The sequence below is a fragment of the Hippoglossus hippoglossus genome, chromosome 7, assembly GCF_009819705.1.
Source record: "Hippoglossus hippoglossus isolate fHipHip1 chromosome 7, fHipHip1.pri, whole genome shotgun sequence".
NCBI classification, from domain to species: Eukaryota; Metazoa; Chordata; class Actinopteri; order Pleuronectiformes; family Pleuronectidae; genus Hippoglossus; species Hippoglossus hippoglossus.
Window position 1 is genome coordinate 1,093,968 of NC_047157.1, and position 24,700 is coordinate 1,118,667.

Sequence of the window (24,700 nt, forward strand, 5' to 3'; positions counted from 1 at the left end):
CTAAAGCCAGGTTCCACTCTGCGTATCTAATGCTGTATCTAAATGTGTTTTTATAACTTGCCCCAGATTCTTATAGGATTCCTCACAAATAGGTTATGGGTTTTTCAATGTGTCAGAATACATGGATAATGACGATGTTGGAGCATTTTCTATTGTGACTAGGGGGTTGAAGGATAAGTCATTTATTATTTTTTCCGTATAAAGTTTTAAAGATTTTTTTTTAGGTGCATTGTTAAACACACAAAATATAAGACTTTGTCTTACACTCTTAACTCATAAACTCTATCTCTAGTTTGGGTCTCAGTTGACTGAGACTGAATACTGCAGAATTCTTATTTTTTAATTTTTTTAATGGTATTATTCTCCAAAACAAAAAAGTTGCTCCTCACTTCTCAGTTGCAAATAATAATATTATTATTCAACACAAAAGTTACCTTTACTCCTAGTGGTGATCAGCCCTTGAATACGTTCTTGTTGTCTAGCATCTACCCTTTTTAACAGTGATCACACCTTGACTTCTATGTTGTAGTCAAGTGGCCACGATTATTATTTGTAAAATTTGCTACTAGTGATCAGCCCTTGATAATTTTCCTTTTTTGATGCCAACCTGTCCTTGGTATCGGGATAAGACGTATCATGAGGCAGTCTCCATTCTCAACATGACTTGTAGTGACCTAGCTTTATCTACTGCCTCCCATATATATTACTGAGATATCCCTACTTTACTTCAAGCTGTTTGGTGTGGATGCCTCTTTTAACACATCTGTGTTATATTGAACTCATATATTCAAGTAAGAACAACTGAATGTGTTTAATTTGACCTGTGTATTCACCACTGTGACTGCCACAAACAAGATCAGTCATTCTCATCAAACAACAAATTGCTATTAATTATATTAATAATATTTTGAAATGAACGGTACTCTGATCCTGTTTGAACTATAAAGGCAATCAGAGATACCTCTACCAAACAGTCCCTTTATAAAACCACATTTAAATTCACTATAGATCCTTTGAAAAATCAACCAAAATGTCTAAAAAATGCCATTTCTCACAATGGTTAAGAAAGTGAAAAAATGTGTCCTAGATCCGCCCCCTGATTGGAATCCACACCAACATTTAATTGCTTATTTCCAGACCCATACCACATTCTTCCAGGTTTCATGATAATCTGTCCAATAATTTTTACATAATCCTGTTAACTAACTAATTGGGACAGAAAGCAGACAGACAGATGAAAACATGACCTCCTTAGCAGAGGTACTGAAATATGTTCTTTTTTTTTAATAGTTCAAGAAAATGAGGACTATTTTTGTAGTTTATTCCCTCTTCCACCCTGAAAGTTGAAAAGAAAATGAAATATTCTTATATTAATTTATTGGGAAACAGTGCAGTCCCTCTGGGATAGTATGCAGAGCTGTCAACCTAACAGTGAAGGAAGTTACATACAGTGTTTCTTAATATTCTATTGTATTGGGAAATTATTCATTTATACTTTAGGAGATACTTTGGGTCAACAGAAACGATGTTTGATAGATTGGAAGAATTGTGTTTTTACTTTTTAAATAAACTTTTTACTAGATAGGTTCAAATTGATAGATATAGATAGGAGCCTTTTAATTATATCTAAATTTATTTCATTTTTTAACTGTTTTTTGTTCTTTATTATTTCGGCTCTTCACCTGGGGCTGAAGATAAGAATGTTGCCTTGACCATTTGCATTTGTCAACGTGAAAACAAATTCCAGCATCTTTCCGGTCACGAGAAAGTTTATTTTGGTGCATGCTGGGAAATGTATTTCTTGGGTCGTAATTCTTCAGCTGTTCGCATGAACATTAGGTCGAGAGGAAACTTCACCTCCCAGAAACACCGCCGTGGTTTTCCCTTTTTACTTCCTCCCACACGGAACAGGATCCGCGGTACCACTTGTTTCATGTTGGCAGCACTACTCAGCTTCAGTTCCAAGACTCTATCACAAGTTTGTCTGTGGCAGGACACTTCAACTGTAACAGTGGCGAAGTGTCGGCGAAGTCCGGAGTGGCAGCCTCGCTAACTAGCTGGTAGCTAACAGAGGATGGGAGCCGGTTCTCTATCTTCGTCTCAGGGGAAGCGTATATGAGCTAACATAGTGTTTTTAAACAAGCCCAGCAGCATCAGATGTTATCATAGAATCCAGTCTGTTAGCTAGTTGTCTTCGGAGAAAATACATCCATGGAGGAGGTTGACAAAATTTTGATTCACGCCCTCAAACAAGTCGGCACGTAAGTGTTTTGTTGTTGTTGTGTACAGTGCTAACCCAACCTCCAGTTATTGGAATGACGCTAGCTGACTAATGTCAAGTCTGATAATTAGCGAGATGGCTGCTTTGAACCCATTAACATGGAATGACCATCATGCTGTTTTTCTGTTGTTCACATTTGGGTTTAAGATCAAAAGGTGAGGATAAGACAAGTGCTCAGAATTTCCACATTCCTTTTCTGCTGTTTACATCTAGATTTGTAACGTGCTTGCACAAAGTACAATTTGTATTTTAGGTGAGCAAAGTAAAGACAATATTTGGTTGCATAACCTTGTTTAGAGTAACTGTATCAAGCCTTTGACACACTGACATCACATAACTGTTGCATTCTTCATTTGTGAAGCTTTTCAACCAACGCCTCTCTGGTTCTTGTCTTTCTCCCTTCAGTAACGTCTTTAGATGTAATATTCTTCTCTTGGTTTAAGGTCCAGTGATTGACTTGGCCAGTATTAAACCCTCCACTCCCATTCAAGTTCTTTGCTGTGTGGGTAGTTGGTGTGTAACAATTCCTTCAGCCTGTGCTACAAAGCAGAGTTACTGGTAATGTAACTTCAGTGCTAACTTGTGACATCGAGAGTAACTTCGCTGTTAATCCTTACTACAAAAAGGTGATTAGATTTAACCCAAGCTTTGCCCCTGCCCATGAAGACCACCTCCTTTGTTGGCTGGGTAGACCGCATCCTTGGCATTGCACTGTGTAGAAGGGTCCTACCCACTAAACTCACTGTTCTACATGAAAATAGTTGACAACTACCTTATTAATTGATTAGTCGGGTTCGTTATAATACACGGCACAGACTGGCAGCGTCACTTTAGTTGAGGGCAGTAAAACTAAGTGTAGTGTACATGACGACGGTGTAATCCAGATGCTTTGGAAAATAAACCAGTAATTTAAATAGCCTTTGAAACCTGCCCAACATTTTTAAGAAATTATGTTGTTTGAAATAAATAAACTGACTTGGTTATCAAACCGACTAATTGGTTATTCAAGCTGAGCCTCTTGTGTAAAATGTTGGCCATGTGAGAGCAATTTATTCATATGTGTGTTTTCAGTAAAATATGTGAAGGATTTTAGTTTCATGTGTATGTGAGAGGTCATTCTGAATAATGTCCCTTATGACCCAATATATCAGAAGCACACTGTCTAAAAACACATTTTCTTCACGAAATGCTCAAACCCTTTTTTGAAATTAAAGCCAAACACCCAAAACAAAACTAGTGGTTAAAATAATATTTTTTGTTTTATCAACAATTGCAAAATGAACGTCATTATAGTTCTTAAGATGTTTTTTTACTATAGATGCAACCCTGCTACTCTGCAAAGGCCTCTGAAATTCATGGTTCAGTTCAGACTAGGGATGGGCATTCGATTAAAATGTCTTAATCGATCGTCGGGAGAATTAACGACCGATTTTCGATTAATCATTAATATTTTTATATTAAAATTAACTATTTATAGGCTATATTAAAATGCAGTGAAAATGGAAAAAACACAGCGTGTTTCCTCATTGAGATCTTTATTACAAGATGAACAACTCTTGTGGCAGTTAAACGGGATCCGTTCAATGGTTACACTTGAAAATATGCGCTGCTGTACTCTTAAGCAGCGGAGCCGACAGCTAGAAGCCGGTGCTCATAAACACAACTGACCCAAAATAATAATAATATAAAAAACAATCATGTTAAACAATAACTTAACCAAAATAATATAATACTTAGGTCTGACAGGTTTCAGACCTAAGCTTTTAACAGCTCCTGCTTCCGTTCTTCGTAGTGCGTTTCTACCAGTCTGGTGATGGTACGTCGTGACGGAATGTGATATGCCGGTTCCAATAAGTTGTCGAAAACCTTCGCCCTCAACAATACTTAAGGGTAGCATATCCATCTCGATGAACTTGCAGATCCGTTAGGTAATTTTCTCTGCTTGTTGTGCATCGCAGCTCCTCCGTGCTAACACCGAGTTGATGCTAGGTTGAGACCGAGAGCAGGATGCACCGCCACGAACCAGGGTCGGATGTGCGTTGTTCAAGTGGTACATCATTTGAGTCGTGGCCGAGTTGTACTTATACACAGCTTCGCAGTGTTGGCAGTGAATTAAGTCATTTTTTAAATCAAAATGGTCCCACGCTACACTTCGCCGTGACCTCTTCATGTTTACTTTTGAAATACACGGAAACTCGCAGGTAACTGAGTAGGCCTGTGGCGTTTTTTTTCAAACATTGCCCCGTGTGGTAAAATGTTTAATTGCTGCCACATAGCGAAATCCATTGCATTCCTTCAAGACTCACACTACGCAACAGAACATGCATTAGTTTTATCGATGAAAAAATAACGTCATCGACGAAATTCTTAATGATCAATTAATCGATCGTCGATTAATTATGCCCATCCCTAGTTCAGACCTCGATTTTTGAGACAGGTTGGTTCACACCGATTTGACCCCGAAGGGCCTATTGTTTTTACTTTGGTTTGTTATTATTATTTGTAGTCTGCCTCCTCAGCTCAAATTCTCATGAGCTGGAATGAGCTAGAAACATGAAACTTGGCACAATAACTGGAATTGAACTTTCCCTGAAACATGATCTCATTCAACCACATGGTGGCATTGTAATCAAGCTTTGAAAACATTTGACACGCAAGTCCAGCCAATAGTGCTCTACAACAAGCCAATTACACCATAAAAATCCGCCATGATGGATTTTTTGCAGATTCGCATTAATTGAAAAACAGTAATGTCAGGTGTACTTTTTGGTTTTTCAATCAATCAACACTAAATTTGGTTCACAGCATTGTGAGACTGAGATACACATTTCTATTATAAATGAGCTGAATTGGTCAGGGATGCATGATATGCATCCCTAACCAATTCACCGGCCACTTTATTAGGTACACCTTGCTAGTACCAGGTTGGACCCCCTTTTTCCTTCAGAACTGCCTTAATTCTTCGTAGCATAGATTCAACAAGGCGTGGCGTTTAAACAATGCTCAATTGGTACTAAGGGGCCCAAAGTGTGCAAAGAAAATATCCCCCACACCATTACACCACCACCACCAGCCTGAACCGTTGATACAAGGCAGGATGGATCCATGCTTTCATGTTGTTTACGCCAAATTCTGACCCTACCATCTGAATGTCGCAGCTGAAATCAAGACTCATCAGACCAACGTTTTTCCAATCTTCTATTGTCCAATTTGTGAGCCTGTGTGAATTGTAGCCTCAGTTTCCTGTTCTCAGCTGACAGGAGTGGCACCCGGTGTGGTCTTCTGCTGCTGTAGCCCATCTGCTTCAGGGTTCGACGCGTTGTGCGTTCAGAGATGGTATTCTGCAAACCTTTGTTGTAACGAGTGGTTATTATAGTTACTGTTGCCTTTCTATCATCTCGAACCACTCTGCCCATTCTCCTCTGACCTCTGACATCAACAAGGCATTTTCGTCCACACAACTGCCACTCACTGGATATTTTCTCTTTTTGGGACCATTCTCTGTAAACCCTAGAGATGGTTGTGCGTGAAAATCCCAGTAGATCAGCAGTTGTTGAAATACTCAGACCAGCCCGTCTGGCACCAACAACCATGCCACGTTCAAAGTCACCTAAATCCCCTTTCTTCCCCATTCTGATGCTCGGTTTGAACTTCAGCAAGTTGTCTTCACCATGTCTAGATGCCTTAATGCATTGAGTTGCTGCCATGTGATTGGCTGATTAGCTATTTGTGTTAACAAGCAATTGAACAGGTGTGCCTAATAAAGTGGCCAGTGAGTGTATAGTTCAGTGTCTTGCTGAAGGACACTTTTGCATGTAGACTGGAGGAGTTGGGGAGCGAACCAGCAAGCTTCTGGTTAGTGGATAACCTGCACAACTTAATTGATTATAACTCAATAAAATAGTTGTAGTATTATTCTTATATTTTGGTTGTTGAGGGGGTTGTTGGTGATGTCACTGACTGATGTTGATACCAGGAAATAAAATGTGAAAAATTGTGAACACTTTATAATCTTCAATTCCTTCCTTTTCGAGGGGACTGTATCTACCTTAAAATTTGATTTGTTATCTACAGGGAGGTGAGTGAGGAGATTGACAGTGTCAGACAGTTCAGCAGTGAGCTGATCGTGCAGGCGGTGGTCCGATGTATCCAGGTGATTGATCCAGGCCTTGGCAGTTCGCTGCCCACCTCCCTTCCTCCAGGCATGTCTGCTCGTTTCAGAGTAGGAATGAGCCTGGCACAAGCCTGTCAGGTAACATGCTTATTTATTTATTTTGAATGAAGTGAATTTGAACTCAAATGTATACCCTGAAAAAGACTTTACTGAACCAGAGAAAGTGAGAACAAAGAGGAAAGTTAAAGCTGTTCAGTTGTTAATGTTTGTTGAGATAGTTTATATGTGAAATGTAGTTATATATTAAGAAAAAAGGGGAAACTCAAACCTCTTTTTATAATTTCTTTTTAAAATTAAGCATTTTATTTTAAGATGACTTTTTCAAAAGCTCTTTATTTTGTATACAAACATTATTTACTTGAAACAAGAAAATAATATAAATTGTATTATTAGAGTACACTTCAGTTCAGTGTGAAAATTTATAATAAACATTACTGAAATACTATAACTACAAGGCTACTTCCAGATAATTTTTTTGATAGACTGCTAAACTTGTATTTACAGTGTTTTGATATTCCTCCAGAAAGTTACTTTGATTTTACTTAGGTTTTCAATGATTTTGTTGTTGGACAGCTTAATGTAGATTGATATATTCCTTTTACTTGAATGGAACAAGCTCTTGCACACATTTTATTTTGGAGAGATATGGGAGTGTAAAAGGAATAATGCCTTGGAGTGCATACTTTGTTTGTTGTCAGATTTGTTTGTATTTAAGAGAAGATTATTAAATAAATATAAATGTATAAATTATTTTTTTTACTTTTGATGAATGAATTATTATATAAATCGAGTAATAAAATATAATCGTTATATTAATCGAAACAATAATCGATAGGTGCAGCCCTAGTTCAATGCACAATATTTAGCTTTTCAGTTAAACAATGTGTTCTGCAGAGGAGCTGCTACTGCAGCACACATTGTTTTTACATTGACTTTGCCTTGAATATGGCCAGAAAAATGACTATTTCCATATATAAAAGTAGTCCTGTGTACTCAAATAAATACAAGTACTATACAGTATAAAGTCGTGCATCTTACGCTCCTGCAAATATTTCACAATTTAAAAACCCCTTTTTGAAGAATGGATTCCTTCAACAGTAACGCTTGATAGTGATTAAAGGTAAATGTATTGGGCTCTGTATAGATAGTTATACACCCTCTTTCGGAAACTGTAAGTTGTAATAAGGTGCTCCTTTTTAAAAACCTATAATTTGAACAAAACTACCTGAGGAAGACTTGTGCATGCTAATGTATCGGTCTCTTTTCTTCTGTTGATGCATTGTGTGTGTATTATTTTTGATTATATTATTATGTATTATTGATCCCCAGTTTCCCCCTGCGTTCGTTCGTTCGTGTGTGTGTTCGTGTGTTCAGAGCCAGTTGGAGTTTACAAAACACAGGCCCCGGGGCTCCGCCCCCACTCACTCACTCACTGTATAAGCTGAGAGGCGCATTCACGTGAAGCATGTGGTCTCTGACTTTGTTGAAGAACAGTGAAAACACAAAGTTTCCTCTATGATCCACAGCTGCTCAATGATCAGAAGGCAAGCCCCAACATTTATATTCGACTCAAAACAAGGTCATTTACACCTTGTTTTAAGCCTCGATTTCCACTGATATCTTCCAACGAGGTACATTCAGGAACCGTCGGAATGCTAACGTCCATTAACTTAGCCACTTCCTGTGGACTTTTATGAATTTAACATTTGTACAGTGATTTAGAGGAGATTTCAAAATATCGAGATATATATTGTGTATCGCGATATAGACTAAAATATAGTGATATTTGTTTTTGGCCATATCACCCATCCCTATCCTGTCCTATGGTGTCATTCCAATGCTCACCAGGAAGTAGCTGTTAGCAGTTAATAATTGAATATCATTATTTATAGTACAGTTCTGAATGTTATAGAATAAGATAATCTATATCCATCCGTCCATCATTTAATTCCTTCATTAATTAATTAACTCATTCATTCATTTATTCATTCATGGACCTGCCATACTAAAGAGCAAATGTTCCATTTGTCATTTTGGTTCCCAGGACATTGGTTATAAAGGAGAGATAGGCTATCAGACTTTTCTGTACAGTAACGAGCCAGAGATCCGCTCCCTGCTCATGTGCCTGGTGGAGAAGTTGCCCAGAGAGGGTGCTGAAACCTCAGACCAGCCAACAGGTACAGAGAACTCCAGTCTGTCATCCACACAGTTATATAACACAACATTTTTTTTTACAAGTTAGCCGAAGGGATTGTTTCATGCTGGCTGTCGCAATCCATCCCTACTTTAAGCCAAAAACTCCATGTTATGATACTGTATTATGTTGCTTGGCTCGCAAATGTTTTCAAGTCTATTTATAGCGAGTGTGTCAGTTTTTATCAACCTTTAAAGTGTTTGATTGATCCTGCTGGAGTTTTTGCTGTCACAGACGAAATTTAAGGTTTATTAACTCCAGAAATCAACCAGAGAAAAAATGAGTCAAACAGACAAACACTATGTCGGTCACAGACACAACGACTGAAATGTTTAATGTTTAATGTCAGAAAATAATGATGTGTGAGTTGTGAGAGAAATCGACTTACTACATTGACTCAACTTGTTTGTCGCCACAATATCAACAATGATCATCACATAACGATCGAGAATTTTGTTAATGAGTTAAATCTTTCTAAGAGCCACTCGCTCACTCTTTTCCCCTCTCTCTCTCTTCCTGCGTCCTAACCAGGGACAGTTTATGTTTATTTATCACAAGTCATATCGTCATCGCGATATTCAACAACGTTATCGCCTATCGCTTGTTTTAATAATATCGTGCAGCCCTAGTCTTGTGACAGGAACAGATTAAGAAACACTAATACACTACTACAGAAATGATTTAAAAATTATCTCTGTCCAGATAAGTGCTTTAGCTCTTCAGCTCTATAGTCTACAGTCTATACTGTTAATAACACACCTGCAAACATATATCAAATGACCTTACATGTATATTGGGCATGTGTTTGCTGGTGTAAAAAGGAAGCAGATTGTGATGTCAAATTAAATGGTAGATGGTCTGTATTTTATATAGTGATTTTCTAGTCTTGATGACCACTCAAAGCGCTTTACAATAGTTTTACATTCACCCATTCACACACACATTCATACAGTGCATCTATGTGCAGCACTTTCTCTATGAGAAGGGGACATTTGGGGTTCAGTATCTTGCCCAAGGACACTCTGGCATTCGGAATGGGGAACACTGGGATCGAACCGCCAGGGCAACTGCTCTAACTCCTGAGCCACATCCGCCCTGAGAGTGAAGTTGACTTTTGAATTTTTGGGATATAAAATTTCAGGCTCTAGTTTTTAGGATGATTTTGTGGTATGGCATTTTGTCATCATGTATTTATTATTTGATGATTCATCCCAAGCTGTGTTCTCTTTTTGCAGGTAAATCAGTGGTTCTCCAGAGAGGCATTGCTGCTGCAATCAAAGCCCAGCTGGCCGTTCCCTGGCTGCCTACGAACTGCCGACTACCACTGCACATCGAAACACAAGTAAACTCTTCAAAGATGTATTTAGTTTTTTAAAAAAAAGCTTTAATATATGAGGATATCTCCAGTTGATCAGCAGGATTGGGAGAATAGCCAAATCAAGCATATTTAAATGAATCAGACTGCTTACATATTGTTTATGGGCCATTGAGTCCATCATTGGTTGTTTTTCTTTTGCCGATTGTTTGGCGCGCACTCACTTATATATTAATTCATTCATTCAGTCTGCTCGCTCAACTTTCTCTCTCTCCCTCTCTCTTGCGCTGATGCGTCGAGACACACCGACACTGACTCAGCTGTCGTCTCTGACCCACTACAGTTTAAATGTTGACTTGTTTGTAACCACCGTCACAATATCAACACTGATCACCACATAATGATCAATACTTTTCCTAAAATAGTCAAATCTTTCGTGCATTCATTCTTTTATTCACCCTCTCCTGACTCTGCTCGCTTTCTTCCTCTCTCACTCACTCACTCACTTACACACACACTCAGACACACTCAAATCGGAAACATGTGTAAACTCAGACAAAGTAAAAACAACATAATTTGGTCTTCACCAACACAAATGATGTTTGTGTTTATTCGCACACAGAGACGTGAAGTGAGATCTGATCTCAAGTGTTCACAGCTCTTCCATAATTGCACTCGCTGATGCTGACGTGCGCCGCACACAAATATATTCTCAATCAGTGGTTGCGGGGCAGTCGGTTGCCGATTCGAAAATGTTTGCATATTGCCCAATCCTAATGAATACAGAACTACTTCCAGACCCCGGTTTATTTGACCTATTGACGTTTTGCATCTGACGTCACAATGTCTGTCCAGCCATGGTCCCACCCTCTTCCAGACTGCAAAAGGGACATGTTACTTAATGGATGCCAGTGCAAAACTAATACTCTCATTCACAAATTCCCCCCAGCCATTTCTGTAATCTAGGCCTATATTCAACCATGGTTATCTCCTCTTCAATGAATCAATCAATCAAATTTGTTGTTGTGCAGTGGGGTGTACTAACAGGCAAGGCATGGATAATATAGCCCTCTATCATATGCCAAAAGTCATGAAAAGAAGGCAGAAGTGGATCACAGCCATACATTGGAAGAATTGGCAACCATCAAAATACACAAGACTGTGTAGTGCACATTTTGTACGAGGTAAGTTTCTGTTATTAGTGTTCTTAATTAAAAAGATTGAAATGTCAGTATTAGTTATTTGCAAATAATTTTATGAAGCGGAAAGCACAGCATATTCCATAGCATCGTCTCATTTGCAACAGACGCACTGAATGAGCTAACGCTAGCAAATGCCACCAAATCCAGGAGGAATCGCATATTTGTACACCGTCTGAGGTAATCACTTTATGATGACAAATCAAACTTCTGCAAAGTAATATCCTTATTACATTCTTCATCCATTTTCACATGCTTGTTTCTCTTTTGAATAATCTTATGAAGTCCACCACAACATACTACATATGAAAATAATCAGGAGAACAAAGCATCAGCTAATACCGTTTTGAAATCAATCAGCGAATTTCTCCAATATAGAGCTGGCATTATCCAACATTTATTTCCATCAGGCTCTAAGCACATATTTTAAAAAATTGCTACACCGATCTGTCCTACCATTATGGTTTTGATATTGCCAGATTCCAGACAATCTCCGTTTCACAATTATGCAAACAGATATCTCTACTGTCAGCATTTTCTGGTGAGATGCCTAATATTGTTGCATGATCATATCTAATGATCAAAGCTGTGGATAGTCTAGACTCTTCTAAACAGATAATATGATACCCTAATGACACAGGGTTAGTATCTCAATTGGCTTTACAGTGGTTTCCAGGAGAGAAAAAAAACAGATTTTAATGTCTTTTTTTTTTTTCAGGTCATAAAAGTGATGATCCATTGTCACACCAACCATCTTTGTCTTCACCAAATCCCCACAGAAGAGGAAAGCAGAAGGGAACATGGAAAATTACCATAAGAGGGTGGCCCTGAAAAAGAGGGAGTCGAGGCTGCAAGCAAACAGAAAAGAAAAAGCAAGAGCACAAACCTACTCACAGTATAAATCGCATAACAATATGAAATATCTGATAGGAATTACACCACAAGGGGTGATATCTTTCATATTTAAGGGCTGGGGTGGCCGAACAACTAATCCTCACATAACGGCAAACTGTGGCTTCTTAGACAAACTACTACCAGGAGACTTGGAGTCCTGGCAGACCGAGGTTTTACCATTTAGTATCTGTCTCTATTGTGCAAAAGTGGAAACACCAACTTTTACTCTGGGCAAAAACAGTTGGGTGCTATTGAACTTGAGGACACAAGAAAACTAGCAGCAGTGCACATTCAGATGGAGAGTTATTGGAAAGGCTCGTATTAAATACAAAACGTTACGAGGACCTGTGCCAATCGCATTGCTTCAAAGTGATGAGTCAACAAACTATACCACTCCTGATAAAATTGTTAAAGTGGAATGTTTGTCGACTAAATTGTGCCCATCAGTGGTACCAATTGATTAACTGAGCATGAATTAAAACCTGTACAACCTGTAACTTGTAAAATGTAATCTTTATGTATAGTGTAAATACAATCATATTATTCTCAGGGATTTGTTTTATTCCATTTCTTTTTTTTTTACATTGTAAGTTTTATGGTAAGTTGGATGGCTGGTGTTAAAGTTGATCCAGGACTGTAAAGGTGTGTCATATTTATTAAAATCACTTCAAATATACATTTGTATTGTTATTTCTATATACACAGCACAAACTTCATTCCTAAAATTAAAATATATCCCATTAAGCGGTTACATCTGGGCTTTTTTGCATGAACATACACAACAGACTGTTCAACATTACTCTATGTTTTGATCACATATATGTACATATACAGATATGAGCTATTCCATTTACTCAACATTCAAGGAACAGCCACTTTACTCTTCATATTCTGTGTCTGTGAACTGTGTTTTAGTTATAAAGTTTGGCTATCTGGGCATGTATACTTCTTAGCCAACATTTCTGGTAAAATTCCAGACATGCAGAAGGCCTCAACATAATTGATTTCTGCTGTGAAATGGTCAGCATCAGGCAAAAAAAACCCTGGTCCATACCATAAAGTCACAGTATTTTCGTCCAGTCAAAAACAACTGGGCTTGCATTTGGTAGTAGAACAGATTTTTTCTATCAAGTTCATATCTGCCATCAGTCTTCTGAATGCAGAAATGCTTGTTCTCTGTGGCACTGAGGACTGCAGTGTCTTTGGCACTGTGTGGACACTTGATCTCCAAGACACCACTGCCACAGCAGGTGCAGGTAACCAGGCCGTCTGGAGAAGCCCCGAGGTATGGACGGAAAGGATCAATATACAGTCCAGAGTCATTGTATTTGCATCATTCAGTTACACACATGCCTTGTTGATATCGTAGATGACCTGCTGCACTCAGGATAGCAGATCTGTCTGATAAGTGACTTGGATGGGTTCTTAGGATCTGTCCTGGCTGCTGCCTTGAATTTTGATGCTGTTACCCTACTAGCCCTCATGGTAATCCACACTCTTGACTTCCTGACTCCCTGCTGTCAAGTCTGTTCCTCAATTTTCACAGCCTTTAATATGCAGAAATATTAAGCATGGAGTGAATACTAATACATTGATGAAATAACAGTCAGAAGAGATGGAAAGGAAATAATGTACCTGTTCTGATGTGACTTTAATATCATTGAATACTGCATTACATTTTGTCATGACGTCATGGTAGGACGATTCTAGTGCATACAGCAAGTCCTGCTTTACATGTGCAGTGGCCAGACATCACTGTCCCATCCTGTTTCACAGATACCCATGGCTTTAGTGGTGTTTCAGACAATGCCTGACTATGGTGAACCTAAAACAACAGAAATGGCATACTTAGATTATTTAGTTTTGTTTATTATCACTTATCATAGAAGTTTCCCTTCTTATTAATGTCTATGTATATTCTTAGTTAGTTATTATGAGTCAGGGTGCTGGTATACCGTAGCATAGTTTCCCCTGTGCTTTAGGGTCATTCTGACATGTCTCTGTGAGCCTTAGTCATTGAGTAGGCCTGTTTTAAGCTTGTCCTGTTTGTCAGTAAACAGCAACATATTCCTTAAAAGTGTGATTGCTACAATATGATAATGGATAGCACACTGCAATCTGACCTGGAATTTTCACATAGCCTAGGTAACAGCTGACTAATGACAGCAGGCTTCATTAAACACTTAAAAACATCATGTCAAAATCCAAGCTACAAAATTAATTACCATTAAAAGTGACCGGAATGTGAGGGCATTAAAACATAATTTGGAGGGATACGTAACATTAGGCAAGAAGTGGTAGCCTGTTCTACCTTTGCCACGACGAGGCAGTTGTTGTCGTCTATGCACAGACATGTCACCCAGCCTTCAACAAAATACTGGTATGCATCAAGGATTTTGTATGCTTTAAGTTCACTGCCTGTGTACGGAGAAATTCTATTTACCACGTAATGATATAAATCGTGTGGTGTGAAATTTGGTAGGCTCTGAGCTTTAACTTCTTGTAAACATCGTGAGTTACTGTATAGTGCAGTATTCCCTAAAGAAGTGCTGCACACAGCATGTATTAGAACCTCTTGATGAAACTCTTTGCAAGCGACCAACACTTCCAACTGCTCCCAGCAAGAAACGATGTTCAGTAGCAGAGAAGTTACACGTAGCACCTTTAAGTACTCTTATAAATGAGGACTTCTAGTTTTAACATTTAGGGGATTAGTTAGGGGCCGGGCTGCTGTTCAGCCTGTCCCTCTTGTTTTTGTCAGTGTTATGTTTATTATTTATCTTCCAAGAAAATCCACCATCCCATGTATGATATTAAACCAAACTTTGCACATGCGCCCAGTCCTATGCCAATAGTCCTGATGGTGGTGCTACAGCAACCAGAAAAAAATGAAAATTCATAGCAAATCAACAGTAAGTGCCAGACCTTTACAACTTTCACCGAATTGTGGGCCCAATTAAGCAAAATCTTGCACACACTTTTGAGGTGGCAGCAATTATGAAGTCCAATACTTGTTTTTTCCCCAAAAACTTTGAAACTAGCAATCAAACGTTGTGAAAATATATTACAGACATCTCTATACTGTCTAGATGAAGTACAGATATTATCAAAATTGTATCTTTATAATTCATTTTCTTACAGTAGTAGTAGCCAGCAGCCCTTAAGTCAGAGTGTGAAGCTACTTCAAGAGTGAGGCAATCTCACCTGGCAGGTAGCTCCTCAAAGTCCTAATTTGTCCTCAGTGTCTGAGGATGTTAGTTCAAACCCCAGGTGATGTACAGTAACTCTACTCATGTCTTTTGAAGAAAAATGCCCAGCCCCGACCCATCACTGCTTATAGCAGCTATAATTCTTGTTTCATTTTTACACTGTGGCATTGGTACTTTAATGGAACTGAAAACTGAATCTGAATACTTCTTCCAAAACCTTTTTATCCTACTACTTTGAAACTCTATAGGACAAATGTGTAACTAATCAAAGGAAAGTTGTGGTGCTGCTTATCTTAATGTAATACTGTCAGAAGATGATCAGAAGGAAAGGACTTAATTTGGGGTTGAAATATTGCAAGTGACAATTAAATGTCTTTGTTGTGACTTTTGTTTCAGTGTCTGGATGCATGATGCTAATTTGCTTATCATTAACTGTAACCTGCCCATAGAGAAAGTTAGATAGATTCTGACAAGTTACATTTTTCCTGTCTAGAGTCCAGAAGCATTGCATAGCTTCCATGCGCTGCCCCTAAGTTTATCACACTTCACTAAAGGCCCAGAAAAGAAGCAGCTAAAAGGTAGGCATCTATGATACATACAGTACTGTACATGCTGTATGATTTTCGTTGATCGCATGTATGTCAATGCACTGTCAATCTGCTCTATCAATCAGGTTGCATTAAGCCAACTCAAAGAGTGGTCCAAATTTTTTTTATTATATCACTTGCTTTTGGTACTTCCTATGGATTGTAAAATTATCATTGATATATGTTGATTAAATACAATCACCCGATTGCAATTTGTTTTTAAGTATTTCTGTTTATGAAGAAATCAACTTTTTTGTGGAAATGTTGTAATCGAAAAGCTCTTGCAAATATTGCATCATCACTGTGTTAACACGTTGTAGAAAATATGCTGCAGAATTAGAATAAGTGTGCATGTTTGTGCTGTGATTTCAGTTAAGAGGAACTACCAGCGAGACATTCTTCCTCCTGTAACCGCCCAGCTTTCCCATCATACCTCTTTGATGGCATCCTTACTTGAGCAGCACACCGATGAGTTGAGTGCTGCTCAGGAGTGGGACAATGAGTGGAACAGTCAGGGACTCCTATCTCGCCTCACTCCACAGGCAAATCATCACACTTGCTACAGTTAGATATACATCTCAGACACCTATATCTATCTCACTAAATGTACACACACATACTTGTGTATATGTAGATATATATATATATATAGGTCTATATATAGGTCTATATATAGGTCTATTATATATAATGTATTCACACGCATGTAAACATGTTTATTATAACATTCCCTGGTAAATTAGTATGTTTCTTAAACAGGAGTATCGATCAAGGAAACTGACTCGACTGCGGAAACGTGTCAAGGAGCAGCTGCGTTCTGCTGAAGTACCCTCTTCTGAAAGTGCCTTTGGCGGTACTCGCTCAAACTCTGACCTATTTGAGCTACTGCAGACCTTCAAGGGCTCTGCCCCCTCTGACCTCATCCTGACCAAAGGGACCCACTTCACCCACACTAAGAAGTTCACATTTGAACAGGTGAAAATCTCCACCAGCACAATGCCATAAAATACTGTGTGCATTCTTTATCTCCTGTGTATCCATGCGGCTGTGCATTTGTCCTCCAGGAGACAGCATCTGTAACCAACCCCATCCCATCTGGGCATCAGTCAGAGAGTGATATCCAGGACCGTCAGCAGGTGGAGCTGGCTGCACTCCAGCACCAATTCCAGCAGCTTTGCAGTGATACTGACCAGCTAACAGCGGACAGGAAGCACATTAGTGTCACTAATACACAGGTGAAACACTGAACCAAATGCACAGATGTACACTACTCACGTTTTCCTGACTGTAAGCCAGTGATGTGGCTGTTCCTTTATACAGTTGCCCTTTTTAAAAAGTAATACATTGTGGTCAGAAATATATCTTGAATTAGATTCTTGTTTCCAATTTTGAATCTGTGCTTGGACTCAAACATACACTTGTTTGTCAAGATGTCTTGATCATTTGTCTGGGCTGCTGAACTAAAATGTATGAGTTTTTTTGCCTTCTCAAATGTGGAGAGATGTAAGTTCACAATCAATGTTTCCACTATCTACATTAGTTTAATGGTGTCTATTTGCAAAAAAGTACAAATATCTAATATTTATTTTAATATCTAAGTTCATGGTCTAAATCACATGGTGAAAGTGCAATTAGGGCAGTATGTACAATTAATTGGCAGAAAACGCTGTGTGGTTAAAAAAGGCTGTACTTAGCCTTAATTAATCTTCATGTTTTGGATGTAACGTGATAAACCAATCATGCCATCTACCATTCCCTTTAAATGCCAGGTGCACTTGCACTTTGGTGGACTGCTATTATAAGAGCAAATTTGCAGAGGCAATAGATATGTTGGTGTGTGAGTGTGTGAAACTGCTTGAACAGACCATGAGTGTATGCACATATTGCACATGCCTATGTATGTAAATATTACTCTCTTAATAAAACACCCTTTAAATAACACTTAGATACTGGACCATTGACTTCAGTCAAGTCGTTTTCTTGCTGGACAAGGAAAAAATTAATGTGCTGGTCTAAAACTATCGAAGACACTTGTGTCACACTTTTGCAAGCTGTTTAATGGGTCCCAAGTGTCAAACCTGAAGGTAGATTTAACCTTAAAGGGAAAGGAGTGATGTATTAAGAGTAATATGGAATACAGCAGTCACAATGTCCAAAAAGGGTTATGACTGATGTTTCGTGTGTGATGTGTTTTGCTGTAGATGTTGAATGAGTTAAAGCAGAGCGAGCTGGGAATTTCTGAAAAAGAGAACAAGATGCAGGTGAAGAAGAAAACAATTGGCCTTTTGCCAGATGCAGATGACAACCTGCTGAAGCTTCAGGTAGGAGGGCTGAGAGAGATTATAATTGCTGATTGGAGGCATGCCTAACTCAGGAACAGTTGACATTTGGAAACCTGTGTGTTCTTGTCCAGGTTCTCGTGGAGGCCAGCACTAAGCGCTTGGTGAATCTGGCTTCTCAATGGGAGAAACACAGAGCTCCACATATGGATGAGTACCGTAGACTCAAAGAAATCTGCAGCAACCATGATGTAAGTGGTGCCTTACCACAAATATTTAACTACATTTTGATTTAAAGAGATTTAGATTCTGTTGATATTTCTCCATTTTCCTCAGCTGGAGTCATCCAGAATGCTGTCTGAAATCAGGTCCCTGCATGACAAGATCCGTATCTCTACAGAGGAGGCCAGGAAAAAAGAAGAAATGTACAAACAACTGGTAACCCACTAAATGACATGTCTTTTGAAAATGAACAAAGTGTTTAACCTATTCTCATAGGTTAAATGTTATGTCAACATACTGTAGGTTAGTTTGAAATTTACAACTGAGTTAGTGGTTAACTTGTCTGCACAATTAGTGTTGAATCTTCTTAATGTGTGTTCAACTGCACTATGCTTTTTCTCTTCCAATGTAGGTAACAGAGTTAGAAAATCTTCCTCAGGATGTGTCTCGGTCAGCATACACTCAGAGGATTCTAGAGATTGTCAGCAACATCAAGAAACAGAAGGAGGAAATTACAAAGGTAACATCAGAAGAGGGTTGATTCATGATGAGAGTAGAGTTGACCAACAAGACCATTTGGTGTCTAAGCAAAAAGCACCTCCTCAAAAAATACAGAGGGAGGTGAAGTGTTACTAGTGTGTTTGTCAGACTGCCAAGGAAGGTACAAACTTTATTGGTTTCTGATGGTCCTCCAGACCAATGATGCCGCTGTTGGCCATACCGACTATGCGGATGGGTCCATGTGACAGGGGGGCAAGAAATAGTGCAAACAGCTCTACAATTAAGCAACAGTGCCAAACATGAAGTAAGAAAGCTTCAATGTTATTATGAGAACTGGAAAAAGGGAGTTCACTATGAAAATGGTTTCAGGTTACTACAGTCGGGGTAATTTATGAAAAAACTGTCCATAGGACCTTCAGTTCATAACAAGACTACAGAGAAAATCAAGTTCTCTGAACAGCACTCTAATGGACCAGAGTCGCATCAACAATGAACACAGCAAAATGTTGGATGGAAATCAGTTAGGGTGTTTTTACATATAGTTATCATTTCAAGGAAAACTCAGTTCTCTTTCACAAAATGAACGTAGTGGATAACTATGCTCTGTCAGTGCAGTCACTGGGATAGCACTTAAAGTAGGCTCTGTGTATCAGCTGTAACATCATTAATACTGATTTGACTTTCCTTGACAGATATTGTCAGATACTAAGGAGCTCCAGAAAGAAATCAACAACCTGACAGGAAAACTGGACAGGACCTTTGCTGTGACTGATGAGCTGGTCTTCAAGGTTTCTGTCTTTCTTTTTGTTTTATTTGTTTGTTTACACAAGATTATAATTGGAGAGAGTTATTTCTCAAAACTAGAACTCAAACAACAGCTAAATGAAGACTTCTGTTGTATAAGCTGCACCTATTTAAACAAACCTAAAATTCACACCATTACTTCTTAAGCCGTTAAAATGACCTTCATGTTAAATAGGCAATACAAGAAAATATCAAAGCAAAGATATGAACAATTGAACACATATGAACACATATGAACACATATGAACACACAAAAACTGACCCTTGTCTGAATCTAATGACCAACACCTGCTTTATATATGTGAAATATATATTTTTAAGTATATATTTTGCTTCATCTTCATTGACTAATTTCAAGTTCATTTCACAAGATGTGAACAGGTTGGACTCCCTCGGAGAACAAGTGTGCTCTTTAATCTTGTGGATTCTTGAAATTGTTTTCAACGTACACACTCAGATACATAATTATGTGAACAGCTACACAGTTTTAATGATTTGCCTCTGTGAACTCTCACGATGGATTTGAAAAGAAGCCATCAAGATGTAGTAGAGGTGCAGACTTTCAGCTTTAATTTAAGGGGTTTACCAAAAATATTACACTCACTATTTGGCACTACAGTCATTTTTATTCATATTCCAGAGGTTAGAGGCTTAAAGTAGTCAGACAAACTAACATAATTATTAATATTAAGGATTTTTTCAGTTCTTTGCAGTCCACGACTGCCGTGTGTGACAAAGTATTAAAGATTTTCTTGTATGCATTCATTTTTCTTTATGTGCAGGATGCCAAAAAAGATGAATCTGTCCGCAAATCCTATAAGTACCTGGCTGCCTTACATGAAGTATGTTTCTCTGGATTCCTTATAATTCAACCTACCTGTCGTTCTTATTAGACAATGTGTACATGTCATGTTTTTGTGTTGCATTTTTCTATAGAGCTGTAATCAGTTGATCCAAACCATCGAGGAGACAGGCACAATTTTGAGAGAGATTCGAGATCTAGAAGAACAGGTATGATTTATTTAGTAATGATGGTTCAATCATTACATTATAAATTTTAACATAATTTTATGAAATATTTATTTGCAGTTTGACAAACAGTGTGTGAACTTAAATACCAGTTCAACAAACACATAGAAACACAATAGTTTCATCTGTTTGGTCCGCATTTTGTTTAGACATGTTTCACATAACAACAGCACAGTGTTGAAGCTAATTGGTAGTTGTTATGGAGAAGAAGCTAAAATCAAAGCTGTTGATGTCTGTTAGTTTGTCATGAACCAGCCCATCCCTCCCCTCTCTAACAGTGGTCCCTGCAGACAGCACCACATCAGCACAGAGAGAACAGACTGACTTCTCTCATGTTGCTTCTTTAGAAACAGTACCGCCTGTTTTGATCACGTTTGTCCCAGGCCCAAATGATCACTATAAGCGGTTGAATACTTTAACCAAATTGCCTAGCCTCTGTATGATAGCGCGCGCACAAACACACACAGACTCCGCTGCTCACTTCTCTCTCTCACAGACTCAGCTGACCTCTCTGACCTGCTACAGTTTAAATGTTGCGTTGTTTGAAATGACGCCACAATATCAACACTGATCATCACATAATGATCGATACTTTTAAAAAATCATTCAAATCTTTCTTCATAGCTGCGCACGCATTCATCAGCCTGTCTCCCCCCCTCTCTCTCTCTCTCTCTCTCTCTCTCTCTCTCTCTCTCTCTCTCTCTCTCTCTCTCTCTCTCTCTCTCGCCCACGCGCGCTTGCACTGTCACAAACACACACGCACTCACACACAAACAGTATCATCGGACACGTGTAAACTCAGACTGGGTAAAAATAATTTAAACTTTGACAATGTAATGAGAGCTGGAGTAGATGGTGGGGTAGCTTGGATTTGGCTCGGCTTGGCTCGATTCGGTTGTCTGTGTGCAGCGGGAATAATAGAGACACAGAAAGAAGTAGTAAATTACTGACAAAGCTGGTAAAAACTGTAAAAAATTACTTTTTACTTTACAAACATTTATGAAAGGACCCCAAATTAACACTGAAAGCAGACCTCAGACCTCTTACCTCAGACCTCACTATAACCAAATTATTTATACAGCATTTCTATAGGAACATTCTTACCAAACTTTTCTATTCATATAAACCATTGATTGTTATATCCATGATCATTACAGGTGGTTTCCACTGTATTTCATTTTCATGTCACATTCTCTAAAACATATTTTATAAAGTGAATATGATGTAATGTGGCTCCCTATCGTAACATATATGATCAATATTTCTATACACATCCTTCATTTTATTCCTGATTTATATTTGACGGCCATTCCGTGTGGCCACTTTTGAGCCGCACTGTCACATGAGAAACCTATGGAACAGAAATGTCATGTATCTTGGATTCTAATTCAGGGGGATATGGGTTTATTATTAAGTTTTTGGGGGGACCTCTGTGATTTTGAGTGTTCATATCTCCTGTAATTTAGGTCACAGAAACAGTGTTCTCATTGTTTTAAAGCTCCATATTCACCTAAACAGTGTGACATCTGTATGATATCCCAACATCAAAAACAATAGCGTTATGAATGATTTTATCAGTCATGGTTGAATTGCTATATTTATATATATATTGGTCAAATTTTTACCAACATTAGCTTATAATGTCAAGACCTCCAGAAAGTTTGGTCTTTGGTTTTTGAGTCGTTGCTGAGATATGAGTTCTTATCTGAAGTGGCCTCACATCACTAATTCTTTCTAATGTTGTTAAACATCAGTTAGTGATCATTGCATGGTCAGGCACATGCAAAATACCAATCCACAACTCTGTCGATGTTTCCAAGGCCACTAAATGGTGTATTAAGGAACACAACATGGGTGTAATCATATATTTTAAGCAAAATATTTATGAAACACTTCTCCAGAGGAGAACATCGTTAACTGAAATAGGATAAGACAGAGATAAAACTATGCATTTAACAAATTAACATGAATTAATCCTTCTTAACTATAATGTGTAGAAAATAACATCATCATAATCCACAATCTGCCTCAAGATATCCAAAGAGTAACAAATCAAAGTGACTATTTACATACCAAAGATATAGAAGAGGAGACCTTGGCGGCTGAGGGGTAGAGCGGTCATCCTCCAACCAGAAGATCGGCAGTTCGATCCCAGTCTTCCACATCTGCATGCCAAAATGTCCTCAAGCAAGATGCTAAACTGCGAATTTCCCTCATAGAAAAAAAAAGTGCTGTTAATAGATGCACTGTATGAATGTGTGTGTTAATGGGTGAATGGCAAGCTGTACTGTAAAGTGCTTTGAGTGGTCATCAAGACTAGAAAAGCTAATAAAACCATTTACAATTTACATACACTATGACAACACAATAAAAAAAATGATTTACCTTCAGTTTACGAGTATTTGAGTCCTAATATCAACAACTTTTATAGTAAAGCACAAGAGCAAATCTAGAGTTTCAGATTGAACTCAGAATGATAACACCACATTTCCATGTCAGTCAGACATTATGCTGAGTGTATACAGTAGTTGTTAATAGTAGTTTTGTGTAACAGCTTGGGCTGGGCGATATGACTTCAAATAAATATCGTGATTATTAAAAATTTGTACCTTGATTAAGATTAAAGAACGATTATTTCATGCAACTCCAGAGCGAATAAAACAAAAACAAAGTGAACTTCAATTCCTGTACGTGTCCTAATAACTTCTGATTAGTGTTTATTGTTAAAGTGTAAAGTGAGGTCAGATCAGCGGAGGAGTGAGATCATGCGACATGGTAACACAGCACGATACAAGGTACCCTGGCTGCCGCTGCAAAATGAACGTAGTGGAAACCCGACAGTTCGTGAATGCACACATTGGGGAAAGCATTAACCGACTTGAGCAAGATTATTTCTGTTAGAGGTTATAAATGATATTTTCGATACATTTTCAGTTAATTGCCCAGCCCTTGTTACAGCCAACATGTCAACATCTCAAAATGTCAATACATTCTTTTTAATATGCAGTATCATTTACAGAGATTTGATGGACAATTAACATTTTTCACTGTTATTTTAAAATTGTCCACAGATTGAGACAGAAAATGGAAACAAAACTGTGTCCAACCTGGAGAGGATTCTGGATGACTACAAGTGTATTCGACAGGAGAACTCGGCGCTCGCTGCCAAAGTCCGAGAAGGCTGAGGGTCGACCTGGTTTCATCTGTTCTGCTTGCTGAGGCTAAAGTTTTAACAAAACACCTGGATGGGACTGAAAGAGAACTCCAGCTTTCACGCTGAAGAGACTGCTATAGGAGACATGCTTTTCTTTAGAGAGTCAATTCGATTTTTGTACCATGAAAATAACAAATGTGGATGGATAGAGAAAACAATTAGATTTTCAAACTTCAGAGTTTCAATTTCTGGATGCTTTGAACGCTTTCTGAGGGTTCGTGCTCTGGTTTGATTGATTTGTACACAAATGAAACATGACACTGGACAGCAGAGGGCACTGTCAGACCTCTTTTGTGTAAATGTATAATTATTCATATTGCTGTATGAAAAGTTTTCATATCTTGATTAAAATGAAATCTTTCAATTGAAATTGTTAATACAGTAATTATTGATTGGCTGTTCCTTGTGTCATGATTATATTTGAACTGAATATGTTGAGTAGTATTTGAATGGAGACAATAATAATGCCCCACACAGAAAAGTATTGATGTTGTTTACCAGCTTAAATAAAGATGCCTTAAGAATTCAAGGGTCATGATGAGTGAGTGATATTCTTCATATTACAGCCCAATGAAGTGTCTTAAACATTGAGAATTGAGGTTTAAAAATAAGCAAAACCAGGCAATGACACACGAAGAAAGGAAAGAAGACTTTCAGAATAAAACTAACAAACTTCTTGCATTACTGAGACAAGCTGAGCTCTAAAAATAATGTAGCCATTAAAATAAAGTAATCTGTTTTATTGTATAGTGTTCAATATTAAGCAGTTGTGTTTACAGACTTATTACCATATGTGTA

At 38.2% G+C, this 24,700-nt stretch overlaps 1 protein-coding gene and 1 long non-coding RNA gene across 2 annotated transcripts; one reads left to right on the top strand and one right to left on the bottom strand.

Moving 5' to 3' along the window:
- Positions 1-1,870: 1,870 nt before the first annotated feature.
- ccdc22 (coiled-coil domain containing 22) lies at positions 1,871-24,431 on the top strand. The gene is made up of 16 exons (XM_034591420.1): positions 1,871-2,261; positions 6,356-6,533; positions 8,500-8,632; positions 9,885-9,991; positions 15,760-15,844; positions 16,226-16,395; positions 16,613-16,828; positions 16,918-17,088; positions 18,055-18,174; positions 18,267-18,383; positions 18,469-18,570; positions 18,767-18,874; positions 19,548-19,643; positions 20,442-20,501; positions 20,596-20,670; positions 23,760-24,431. The coding sequence occupies exons 1-16, from the start codon at positions 2,212-2,214 to the stop codon at positions 23,871-23,873; spliced, it is 1,902 nt and encodes a 633-aa protein (XP_034447311.1). The 5' UTR covers positions 1,871-2,211; the 3' UTR covers positions 23,874-24,431.
- LOC117765199 lies at positions 8,707-22,326 on the bottom strand. The gene is made up of 3 exons (XR_004614528.1): positions 22,025-22,326; positions 16,004-16,006; positions 8,707-8,720 (listed from the first exon to the last, which is right to left on the bottom strand). It is a non-coding gene; the product is annotated as an uncharacterized LOC117765199 (long non-coding RNA).
- Positions 24,432-24,700: the final 269 nt, after the last annotated feature.